General features: G+C 37.7%; 1 protein-coding gene across 1 annotated transcript in view; it reads right to left on the bottom strand.

The window, feature by feature from the left end:
- Positions 1-2,695: 2,695 nt before the first annotated feature.
- NLRP11 (NLR family pyrin domain containing 11) overlaps positions 2,696-13,811 on the bottom strand; it is a 36,391-nt gene continuing 25,275 nt past the window's right edge. Inside the window, 7 exon segments of the mRNA XM_011379316.1 lie at positions 2,696-2,731; positions 3,522-3,606; positions 3,608-3,667; positions 7,058-7,228; positions 7,483-7,653; positions 10,552-10,722; positions 12,526-12,693. Coding sequence (XP_011377618.1) covers positions 2,696-2,731; positions 3,522-3,606; positions 3,608-3,667; positions 7,058-7,228; positions 7,483-7,653; positions 10,552-10,722; positions 12,526-12,693 — 862 coding nt within the window.

Here is a 13,811-nt window from a genome sequence, read left to right as displayed (position 1 = left end):
GAACTAGAAAAAGAACTAAGCTCAAAGCTCGCAGAAGGAAGGAAATAAAGATCAGAGCAGAAATATATCAAATAGAGAATATGAAAACACTAAAAAAAAAAAATCAAAACTAAGAGTTCTTTTTTGAAAAGATAGACAAACTCAACAAACCCTTATGTAGACTAAGAAATAAAGAGAAGACTCAATATCAGAAATGAAAAAGGAGACCTTACGATGAATGCCTCACATAAAAAGGATCATAAGAGACTATTGTGAACAATTATATGCCAATGAATTGGATAACCTAAAAGAATGAATAAATTACAAGACACACATAAACTACCAAGATAGAGTCAAGAAGAAATAGAAAGCCTAAACGAACCAATAATAAATAAGGAGATTGAATCAGTAATCAAAAACTTCTCAAGAAAGAAAATTTCGAAACCAGATGGCTTAACAGGTGAATTGTGCCAAACATTCAAAGAAGAATCAAAATCAATTTTTCTTACACTTCCAAAAAATAAAAGAGAGGGAATACTTCCATATTCATTTTATGATGTCAACATCATCCTGACACTAAAGTCAGTTGAGACACCACAAGAAAATAAAACCACAGGCCAATATTTCTAATGAACACAGATGCAAAAATTCTCAATAAAATACTAGCAAACTGAATTGAACAATATATTAAAAGGCTCATACACCATGACCAAGTGGGATTTATTTCTGGGATGCAAGGTTGGTTAAATATAAACTAATGAATGTAATAGATTGAAAATCACAATATTGTCTCAAAAGACGCAGAAAAAATCTTTTTGCAAAATTCAATAACCATTCACGATTAAAAACTCTCAAACAACTGAGTACAGAAAAACTTAGAACAACAAAATTAAGGCCACATATGAAAATCCCACAGCTAATATCATAATCAGTGGTTACTGAAAGCTTTTCCTCTTAGATATGGTACAAGGTAAAGATGCCCACTCTCACCACTTCTATTCAACATGGTATTGAAAGTCCTAGCCAGAACAATTGGACAAGAAAAATAAGAGGCATTTAAACTGGAAAAGAAGTAAAATTATCTATTGGCAAATGACATGGTCACATATGTAGAAAACCCTGAAGATGCAAAACCAACAACAATTCTATACACAATCAATCAACTTCTTATAAAGGAAATTAACAAAACAACTCCATTTACAATAACAACAAAAAGAATAAAATACTTAGAAATAAACTTAACCAAAGAAATGAAAGATTTGTACACTGAAAATTACAAAATATTGATGAAGGAAGTTAAAGAAAACAGGTAAATGGAAAGACATTCTGTGCTCATTGATTGGAAGAATTACAACTGTTAAAATGTCCATACTGCCCAAAGTGATCTACAGATGCATTGCAATCTGTATCAAAAAGACCTCGAATAGCCCAAAGTAATCTTAAGAACAAAGCTGAAGGCCTCATACTTCCTCATTTCAAAACACTTACAAAGCTACAGTAATCAAAACACTATGCTACTGGCTATTAAAAGAGATATGGAAACAGAAAAGAAAGGCCAGAAATAAATCCAGACATATGTGGTCAACTAACCTTCCACAAGGGTGTCAGGAATGGGAAAAAGATAGGCTCTTCAATAAATGGTATTGGGAAAACTAGACATTCACAGTAAGAATGAAATTGGACCCTTATCTCACACCACATACAACTTTAAATGGTTTAAAGACTTAAATGTAAGGTCAGAAACTCTAAAACTACAAGAAGAAGACACAAGGAAAATGGTATTGGTCTTGGTAATGATTTTTTTTTGGATGTGATATCAAAAACACAATCTACAAAAGCAAAAAAAAAAAAAAAAGAACAAGTGGGACTGCATCAAACAAAAAAGCTTCTGCACAGCAAAGGAAACCATCAACAAAGTGAAAAGGCAACCTACAGAATGGGAGAGAATATTTGCAAGCCATACATCTGATAAAGGGTTAAATCCAAAATACATAAGGAACTCCTACAACTCAGTAGCAAAAAAACAAAACAAAACAAAACAAACCCAAATAACCTAATTAACAAATGAGCTAAGGAACTGAATAGACATTTTTCAAAAGATGACGTACAGATGGCCAACGGGTACATGAAAAGGTGCTCAACATCACTAATAATCAGGGAAATACATATCAAAATGACAAGGAGGTATCAATTCACACCTGTTAGGATGGCTATTATTTAAAAAATCACAAGAGATAAGTGCAGAAAAGGGAACCCCCATGCATCATTGGTGGGAATGTAAATTGGTTCAGTTACTACGGAAAACAGTACTTGTACTCCAGAAAAAAGATTTTCATCCCCTAATTACTGCATAACTACTCAACTTAATTGTCCACTTTTACTTCTGAGTCTATCTTAGATACAGTAGCTCCAAATGCTTAGAAATAGGGTACTGTAAATATAGTGTCAGAGCTGGAAAAGTTATTCAAGGATGCCCAATGTCAAGCTCTCTCCTTTGAAAGAAATAATAAAAGGGAGAAGATTTTCTGAGATCACACATACGTCACATTGCTCTGCAGCTTAGGGGGAAGTCACCCTTCACCCTATAGGACACTCTTGAATTTGGGAGCAGAGAAGTGTAAGAGAAGGGAACAAATACCAGTTGAGGCATAAGCAAATCAGGGATGGAAGTTGACATAGAAATACAAAGGAAAGAAGGAAAGATAACAATTTCTTTTCACGGGACACCTTGGGATACTCTTGATAACTCCATCTAGACAAAAGAATGAAAGGATTATGAGTCTCCAATTCAATTTCTTACTTCACATTGCCCTTTGATAAACAGAAACTTTTTCTCAATGCAATTTGACTTTTTATTACTTCATATAATGCTTTCATTACTCTTGTGGACAGTGTAGAAACTTTTATAAAGTCATTGACTTGATCAAGTCACAAAACAAATACAAATGAGAAACCATAACTCTGATTTTCCTGCATCCCAGCCATGGTCATGATTTATGTCAAATACATTTTAGGTAGAACATGACTGAGGGAGTTGCTGAGAAACTGTAGTAGACTTCTTCACGAGTCTAAACTTTTTCTGGGCATGTGGTGAGAGATTAGATGCCAAGTCAGGTTGGGCACCATTGGAATTGACTGAGGAAGACTTAGATGACCAAGCTTACTGTGGGGAGCCACTTATGGACATGTGAAAACGTATAACAAGGAACAAAGGTATTTGTGTACTTGGCAACAATGTAAGAAGTTGAGATTGTAAAGCGCTGGGAAAAACCGGGAGGTAACTGTTCACATAGCAGTCACTGCACATTCCTTGCAACAGTTTAGCAGAGAGTTCTGAGTTGTGAGACTCTCATTGTTTCTACTAGATATAGTAATCTGGCTAACCTTGATTAATGACTACTGTCTTTCTTATTGTAATGTTATAAATACTGTGCTCTAAATAAACTCAGGGACACAGACACAGCTGTGATCCCTCCTGCAATTCTGTCTGTCTTCTTTCTTTTCCTCAGTCCATGCTCCCCCTTTCAGGTACCCTGAATTACTTCGTCGGCTGGCTCCGACAGCTTACTGCTGACTTCTCTGCCTTCCTTTTTAGCCCAAGATTGAGAAATGAAGACCAGTTTGGTATTTTTCTTTTACAGTCAGTAGTAGCTTCATGGTTTCTACATCCATATCATTTATTTGAAGCCTGAGGAAAATACAGAGGGAGAATTCTGTGAATACTACATATTGTATTTTGACTTTGTGGCATCAATGACTCATTCCCCATATGTTAATCTTTGGGTATTCTTGAGAGTCTCTCACGTGACCTCTGAGGAAAAAGGAAAATCTGGTCTAGATTGAAAACCCTCATTCTTAAAGTAGACAGAGTGGTCTCCATTAAGCATTGATGAGGCAAGAATTCCACTTGGAGTACAGATTCAAGTCAACATGAACTACATAGGTACTGTGCAACTCAATGCTCAATACTTAACATGCACATGCAATTATATCCTCACAACAGATGATACCATGAGTGATTTTACAGACTACAACACCAAAGGTCAAAGTTTTTAACTAAAATATGTTTACATGGTTAATGTATAGAGGGCCACTTATCCAGAGCCCATGATCATCATATTGTACCCAATTTCTTCAAATCAAAGAGGGGGATTCAGAGTCACTTTTGTTTCCTTTGTGCCCTCTCTGCATGTGAACATTTCAGTTAGCGTGTAGATACAGATACCATTACAATCTGAAATATATTTATTTCTCCAATTTACTTTTATTGAGCACCCAGGTTGTAAGGTATAACATTGAAGTGGGGAATACTTGTCATCATGGAACTTATATTTTAGTGAAAGGAGATGGACAATAGGAAGAATAAATACTTATGTCTATGAGGATTAAGATCCAAAGCACATAAAGAACCCATACGACTCAATAGCAAAAACAAAACAAAACAAAAAAACTCGGTTAAAAAATGGGCAAAGGACCAAAACAGACATTTTCCCAAAGAAGATATTAAAATTTCCAACAAATACATGAAAAGGTACTCGACATCACCAATCATCAAGAAAATGCAAATCAAGGAGAAAGAAAAAAGGGGCATAAATGATAGAGGCTTTGTTCATTCCTCCTGTGACCAAATCAAAGTTGTGACAGAAACACAGAGCAAACAGCAAGGAAAGTTGACTGGGATCTAGATAAACAGAAGCACTACAAGTAGGGAGAAAAATAATTAATCAGCCTACAGTGGTAGAAGGTAGGAGGGGTGGCTAAGTGGGACAGAGACTATGGCAGCAGCAGCTGGCAGCTGCAGACACCTCTTAACGGGGCTGTGTCTGTGAGCAGACTTTTGCAGCGACAGATCTGCTCACTCTGAGCACCAGTGCTGGGTTAGTTGCACAGGGGGCACCAGGGACTTCCAAGAGAGACTCTGAGTTGTCGGAGTGAGGGCTGGAGGTGAGGCTGTCTTCCAGGCAGAAGTGCCAGAGGTGTCCATTGTTCCTCTGGTGAGCCCACCTCCCTCCCAGTGTGAGGGTGTATAGATGAACTCAATGAGAATTTTAACAAAGAGATCAAAAAACCCATAAAAAATGGAAATGGAAACTATAAAAGGGAGCCAGTCAGAACAAAGAACACATCTGAGATGAAGAGTATATTAGATAGAATAAACAGAGTGGATAAAGAAGAGGGTTGAACCACCGATATACAGGATGGGGAAGATATTCAATAGAATGGCAAGAAAAAAGCAGCCAAGACTATAATAATAACTTAAGGATCTATGGGACACTATTAAATGTAAAAATATCTGTGTCATAGGAATATTGGAAGAAAAACAAGATGTTGAGAACTATTTGAAGAAATAATGATGGAAAACTTTCCTAACCTGGTGAAGGAAACAGACATAAAATCCCATGAAGCTCAGAGAGCCCCCCAAACTAGGAACCCAAAGAGGCCCACACCAAAACACATCATAATTCAAATGCCAAATGTTAAATACAAAGAGAGAATCTTAAAAGCAGCAAGAGAAAAGTGGTTAGTTACCTACAAGGGAGCACCCATAAGAATGGCAGGTGATTTCTCAAAAGAAACTATGCAGGACAGAAGGGCTTGATACATAATATTCAATGTGCTGAAAACCCAGGATGTACAACCAAGAATACCTTATCCAGAAAAACTATCATTTGGAGTCAAAAGACAGATAAAGAGCTTCCAAGACAAAATAAGCTAAAAGAATTTATTGATGCCAAGTTAGTATTACAGGAAATGTTGGAGGGACTTCTTTAAGAAGAAAAAACATGTATCGAAAACAAGAATAAAAATGGTAATAACTACATTTCTATCAACAAATATCTCAAATGGAAAAGAATTAAGTGCTCCAACAAAAAGATAGAGTGGCTGAATGGATAAGAAAACAAGACCCCTACATATGCTGCCTACAAGAGACTCACTTCAGATTAAAAGACACACACAGACTAAAAGGAAGAGGATAGAAAAAGATATTGCCTTGATGGACCTAGATAGTATTGTGCTGAATGGAATAAGGCATGTGGAGAAAGACAAATATCACATTATTTCACATACATGTGGCGTTGAAGGAAAAAAATAAATAACAACAATAACAGAAACAGAAATAAACATAGATACAGAGAATATTTTGAGGGCTACTAGATAGGATGGGGGTTGTGGGAATGGTGAAAAAGGAGATTAAGAAGTACAAATGGATAGTTGCAGAATAGACATGGAGATGTTGAGTGTAGCATGGGGAAGATGGTTAATGTTGTAATAAATATGTAAAGGGGAAGAAGGGTATTAGGTTTAGTGGGGTGATTGTGAGTTATGTGGATCTCTGATCAGTATGCTCAACTGAAACTGGTATATTATCATATGCCAACTATAATTGAAAAAAAACCTCATTGAATTGTACAATATAAATACGAGCAACTAATTGTCTATTATATTTCAATAAAACTGGAAAAAATGTAAATTGAAACAAAAAAGAAAATGCAAATCAAAACCACACAAAGTATCTCACAGCTGTCAGAATGGCAGTTATCAAAAAGACAAGTGGTAAGTGCTAGCGAAGATATGGAGAAAAGGGAACTTCTGTGCACTGTCAGTGAGAATGGATTTTGGTGCAGTCACCAAATCTGTGGTAATTTGTTACACAGCAATAGTCACCAAATACAGAAAGGCAGAGGATTTTTGCTCTATGAGAAAGCATTGAATGGCCCAGGATTTAAAGCTACACAATGACATCCTGAAAATGGACTCCCCCCCGCCCTTTTCTAGTAATAAAAGATACATCCAAGCAGGAGAAAGTAGGAAGATGGGATTAAAAATATCGTATATTTAAGTATTTCCTATGCTAAGCATGACAAGTCATACCAACTGTCACTTTTTACTCAGCATTGACTGGGTCCTCTGGTCTAAATACCCTATGGATATTTTTAACATTCCAACAGAGACCATTCTTATTCTTTTAGGTATTTGAAGCTGGAAACATTTGTCATCATCTTGCATGTCTGTCTTGGACCACCCATCTCAACATGGAATTGTCCCCATCACCAAGGAAGATAAGAGTCCAACTTACCCAACTGTCTGGAGTATACAATCTGGGTGTCCCAAGCCCTCTAGAAGTTTCACAATTCCCTCATCACCCAACTTATTTCCAAGCAGATTGAGTTTTTTCAGAGTTTTGCTGCTCTTAAGAACGGAGGTGAGAGATGCACAGCAGGCACTGGTTAACATACACTCTTCCAGCCTGTAGTAATGAGATGCACAGTGATATTGGGCCCCATCCTTGGAGAGGCATGGCAGGCAGAGCACATGGGTGTGAACTCTTTTACCAAATATCTGCACAAGTTCTTGACAAAATAACCTGCCAACCCATAGAGCAGCCTTTCAAACACCAGATCGTTACGTCTGAGAGTTTTCATTTCTCAACCCACTTCCTTTTATCCCTTAAGTTTTTCCAAACTCCAAACAAGGAGCTTCCCTCCGCCCCCAGAGACCTACCCAATGTTCTCTAACTTGCAGCTGGGATGTTTCAAAGCATTACACAGCACCTCCATTCCTGAATCCCCTATATTGTTGCTCCCGAGCTCCAGGCTCCTGAAGTTTGGATTATTAATCATAGCTGAAGCAATATGTTGACAGACATCATTGGTAAAAAAGCAACCAGAAAGCCTGCAGAAGAGAAATATGAGATGGAATCACGACCACCTTTCTCAAAGGTTCGATATCATGAAGTGATAAATATTCTTGTACCTCTCTCATGATGTCCATGAACAGGGGACTCATTGTGGGGACAAGAGCAATATTGTTTATAGAAAACTTATATCAGCAGTATTCAAGGTTGTTAGTCATATTAACTCACACAGTAGTCACAGGGCTCTTGTCATCCTGATTTTACAAACAGGAAAGCCAAAGCCAGAACACTAAGTGTTGTCTAAAGACACAGATGACATTTTTAATCCATGTTTTCGTGACACTGAGCTTGAGCTCCAAAGAGTTATTTTAGGCAATAACTTCCATTGTTCATTTTTCTGCCTTCCCGTACTCATGTCAAAAACCAATGTCACTGAGAAGAACTGAACATATCATTTTTATAACTAAGAGCATATCACATGGCTCTTCCTCTCACTCAGAGGAAGTCCTTACAATTGCTCATATGCTCCTTTGTGATCTGCCACTTCATGTCCCTTCTTCCACATTGTCTATTACTGCAGTTCTCCTCACTGCCTCACCACATTGGCCTTCTTAATATACCTTGAGCAAAGCAGGCTGTTCCCATGTTAGCGCCTCTACTCTGGCTATTTATTTTGCTTGAAGACTCCCCTCTGTTGATCTGTATGACCGTCTCTTAATTCCTCCAAGTTTTTGCTCAAATTTCCTTGACACCAAGGGTTACGTTGACTGACTTTGCTTAAGATGGCCACACTCCACCATTAGCACTCCTGAACACATATGCTGATCTACTTTAACAAAATTTTAAAAATTTCATAGCAATTTTTACTGTCTGATGCAAGAGTTGACAACTTTTTCCTATGAAGGGCCAAATAATATTTTACGCTGTATGGACCACACAGCTTCTGTCACAATAACTAAACTTTGCCATGGTAGCACAAATGCAATTATAGACAACATGTAAGTGAATGGTTGTATTCTAATAAAACTATATTTACAAAAACGAGCAGAGGGGCAGATTGGGCCCCTGGGCCACAGTTTGCTGGTCCCTGGTCTAACACAATGCATGGTTTACTTATGTTTTGTTTGTTTTCTATCTCCTCAAGCCAACACAAAATCCATTAGGAAATGGATATTTGTTTTGTTTACTGAGGTATCCCAACCACCTACAAGAGTCATAAAATAGTGACATTATGGCCCCTGACTCCTGCACTAGATCACTTAATAGACGTGTCAGAAAATAACCAAAACTATGGCCTAGGACTGATCTTAAATTTCTTTCTGCTTTGCAGTTATAATCTAAATCCATGGTTCTATCTAATTTGGTGTGACCAATACACATTCAGTCATTGTTTGTTGAATACTTGGAGACTGAAGCAGATACCGGGAAATCCAGTTTATTCATTCAATAGTTATGGAGCATCGAAGGCTTGCCAACTACTGTTGTAATTTTAAAATAAAGATAACATATATCTGTTATCTTTATTTTAAACTTAGAGGGATGGGAATTATGATGAACAATGCAGGGTTTTATTGGCCCTGTGACAGCTCCAACATAGGTTAGGGTAGGCAATAGAAGAAATAGAAAGTTATAGTAAAGGTGCCTTTGGAAGGGTGACAGAAGAGAGCTTGGAATCTATAGCAGACTACAGCCTATGAGCCAAATTGGGCCAACTTACTGCCCTTATAAATAAAGTTTTTTGGAATGCAGCCATATCCACTCATTTATGTATTATCCATGGCTGCTATTGAGGTATAACAGCTAGGTTGAGTAGTTGTGACAGAGACCACATAATCCACAACCCAAGATATTTACCATCTAACTCATAACAGACAAAGTGTACAGCATTGAGTCAATTTACCTCAAACTACTGAGCACAAAGTAAAGGCCAAAGCAAGAAAAAATGAGAGTTATTTTCCCCCAGAATTTTCTGTTATCCTCAACCTGCCTATCCCCACAAAATTAGATAGAACCTTGGATTTAAATTATAAGTGCAAGGCAGAAAGAAATTCGAGATAAACGCCATATACCATAGTGTTGGTTATGTTATGATACAAACCTATGAAGGACTTGGTTCAGGAGGCTCACAGGCCACGGTGTTACTGCTTTATGAACAGGAGATGGTCTAGCTTTCTCATATTTATGAGCCGAAAAAAAGAAAAAGACATTCGAGATGGAACATTTTCAAAGAACTACTTCAAAGTCAATAACTCTAAAGAATAAACAAAATTTAAAAACTTTTCAGACAAACGACAGCTCAGCATCTCTGGAGGAATATGAAAAAGTTGTCTGTTTAGCATCATGGAGGACAAACACTCAGAAGGCTGGAGAAGGCTATTAATTATTTCATCCTGGAAATTTTGGTCAAAGGCCATCCCAATCCAACTGAGTTAGCTTCACAGAGAGGCATAGTATTATTGGCCCATATTAGTGGCTCAGGCATGACCACCTCCCCCAGCTGTACTCCTAACATATCCCTTTTCCAATGTCTATTTCTCAATAAAGATGCCCTCACTAAAGCCTGCTTCAAAAGATGTTGCCTTCCCCACAAATATGTAAGCCAGGTCAGAGCTGAGTCTCTGGATGCCCTCCTTCTGCAGCACCTCCCCATGGCATGTCCAGCTGGGCCTGGCCCAGGAACACCTCTCCATGTGACGAACGACAATCTAAGGGATTTTGCAGATTCTGCTACTTCTCAGCTAAAAGATTTTGCCAGAAAAAATCTTACCCTGCTCTTATGCTGCATACTGTAGAGAGCACACATTCTCACATCCCTTATATAACACTTGTCATCCCTGACACGACTGTCAATGACTTTTCTCATTTCTGTTGCCAACACCACCCAAAACCCTTACATGGTAGCAACAGTCATCCAAGAAAGCCATGGCAAGACTTACTCCAGCTCCTGTAATTGACAGGTTGGAAACAGTAAGGGCAGAGTTAGAACCAATACTTCATGATTCTGTAGGTAATTTGCACTCAGATCTAGATGTTTCAGAGTCTTGCTGAACATGAGGGCTCTCCCAAGGGAGCTGCAACAGTTTTTAGTGAGACAACAGAAGAGTAGCCTGCGTGGAATTACAAGGGAAAAAAAAGCACTGAGTCAATAACACAGTTTAACTGTGTGAAAGAGGATCATATCTGACCATCTGTCCCAAATCCACACATGTCTCTATGCCTTCTGCTGGATAGCCCAGATCTCTATCCATAAATTTCTTCCTGGGAAGAAAAATTTGAAAGACCTGAAATAGTACAGAGAGGGAGACATGGGGCTGGATAATATAGAATGGGGCATGAAAAAAATCAAACTCCTACTAATTGGATAACCCTATAGAAATTACTTCTACAACTTGGTATCCTCATTGTTCGATATATTTGGTTACATTTAATCCACCTATTCTTTATAGTTTTTAAATTGCATTATTCTAAAATGGTGACTTTGCTGCTTACAACATAGGAACTGTGGAAATTTTTGAAAACAGAGGAAAGGTAAACACAGAAGGCATTCCTAATGCCTTTTGGTCCTAGATTTGAAATGCACTTTGTAGTATACACAGTTTAAATTTTAATTTTCTCCCATTAATCAGAAGTTTACTCATTTCCAACCTGGATCTCTAGCTTCTATGTAAAAAAAAAAAAAAAAAAAAAAGCTGGCAAGGACCACACCAGGTTTTTGTTCTCACATGAGAAAAAGGCATGCAAAACACATCCTAGGGATTGAATCTAGTTATCTGCTTGTTTTGTACAGCTATCAGCTAAGAATTGTATTTATGTTTTCAAATGATTGAAAAAAATTTAAAGAAAAATGTTTCATATCTAAGTGCCCTTCAACGAATGATTGGATAAAGAGGTGGTGGTATATACATACAATGGAATATTACTCAGCCATAAGAAAAGATGAAATACTACCATTTGTGACAAAATAAATGGATCTTGAGGTAATCATGTTAAGTGAAATAAGTCAGACAGAATAAGTTGAGAAACATATGTTTTCACTCATTTGTGGGATATTAAATTGAAAGCAAAAAACCAACAAGACAAACAGACTCATGAGAAGGTACATTTTTAATGCATTGCTTTTATTACACTTAAAAATGTACTGGGCTACTTAGTCTCTTTTGTTTCCTTTAGTATTTTTGTAGTTTTATGCCTTACTTTTGCCATATTTTCCTCATCTTTTGCCATGTCTCAACCATGTGAGATAGTCTGCTTTTCTAGCAACTTTTCCAGAACAGAGAAAAAGATTCTCTTATGTAATTGGAACAAATAAGAAACATAGACACAGCCCATCGTCTGCCAACCTGAAAGAAGTAGAAATTAGAAAACAGAAGTCCCTATTTCAAGGCAATCTAGCACCATACCTTCTTCTTTCCTTGGCATTCTTCCTTGTGCTCTCAATAACATCACATCCCACGAGACATCAATCATAGTTACTTATTGTTAAAGTAACTATAAATTTCCTGTTCTTATCAAGTCAGTTGGCTATGGCCCAGATATGTTTGGAACCTACCTGGCACCATATTTAACTCTCTCCCCAAAGACAGAAGATTGAGAGTGTTGTGACTCCATCCCATGACAGCGAGATGCAAGCTGAGAAAAGCTACATATATTTTTGCCAACATTGTGGTGAAAATTGGTTGCCCAACAAGAATAATAACACAGATACTCCAAGAAGTGCAAACTAAAAGACAAACAAACAAAAATAGTGAAATACCAAAAAAAAAAAAAGTATGATAACTCAGACCTGGCTGACTCTAAATACCATGTTTTCAGCCACTATACTTTCTCTCTCATTATGTTTTGACCACAAGCTTGGACATTAATGCTCAGGACCAAACTTCTACATAATGGGCTTATCTAAGCTGGCTTACACCAGTGACTCAAGACCACAGTCTGGATGGAGCAAAGCATCACATAGGATTTTCACCCCATTGTTCTTCAGTGGGTTTTTGGATAGGGTCAGTTTCTTCGGCTTGCTGCTGATGAGGAGAGAGGCGATTTCTTTACATGCATAAGTTTCCAAGTCACATTTCGTCAAGCTATGAGAAAAATACACAGAGATAAAATGAGGCTGCCCAGTTTCCCAGGTCATCCCACTTTTAAGGAAAACTAACTCCAAACAAGTGAGAGGTCACCTACTTAAAATGGGCAATGAATGGATCCTCCTGAATCTAAATCTTGCCCTGTGCCAGTTCTCAAAGTTCACACTTGGGTAAGTTTGAAGATATGCATGGGCGGTTGGTTCTTCACCCTCTTGCAACGTCTTCACATGGCATCCATGGCTGTGCTTCAGAACTCAATAGCAGGGATCAAGTAACTCACCTGATCAGGACACTCAGTTTACCATCACATTTCAAGCGACTTTCAGTGTTTTCTTCTATATAGCCTATAATGACCTGCGTAATCTGGCTCTCAACTACCTTACTGGCTTTGTCTAATTTTCTACTCATTGCTCATACTATGCCATCTGCCTGTCTCCTCACTCTTTCTTAGGTTCTCCAAGCATATTCATATGTTGGCTCTCATGCTCCTGCTGTCATTTCTGATTAACATGCTTCCTCCAGATATCTGTGTGGTTCTCTCTCACTTCCTTTAGCTTGTCACTCAAAGTTCACTTCTTTAGTGAGGACTTTGCTGACCATCATATAGTCAACTAACCAATACTGTCTACCATATTTTAGGCATTATGCTAGGTTCCTAGGATACAATAAAGAAACAGAGGAAATATGATGGAATTCTAGAGGGCGTAAATAAAGAAATGACCAATTGTGTAATGTGTCTCGTAAGTGGTCAGTTCTATTTAAAAAAAAAAAAAGGGATAAATTGTAGAGAAAGGAAAGGAGATGTTCAACTTTTATATGAAGTAGTTAGTGAGAGAAGTACCAACTAATAAAGTGGCATCTGAGCAGAAATGTGAGAGATGTGGTGGCATGCTCTGAATCTCTAGGGAAGAGAATTTCTGGTGGAGGAAAGGAGTAGGCTTGGTGGTTCAAAGGGTAAGTGAATAGAACATGAGTGGAAGACATGTCATAGTGTTAACCAGGCCACCCATGGTGAAATGATGGGTTTTATTTTGAGTGAGAGTGGAAGCCATTTAAGTTTGGAGATCAAAGGGCAGAATCATGGCAAGATCTGACTTAAATTGAAAACTAAAGTT

This window comes from Pteropus vampyrus, unplaced genomic scaffold, assembly GCF_000151845.1.
Source record: "Pteropus vampyrus isolate Shadow unplaced genomic scaffold, Pvam_2.0 Scaffold357, whole genome shotgun sequence".
NCBI classification, from domain to species: domain Eukaryota; kingdom Metazoa; phylum Chordata; class Mammalia; order Chiroptera; family Pteropodidae; genus Pteropus; species Pteropus vampyrus.
This window is presented reverse-complemented; position numbering and strand designations above follow the sequence as displayed.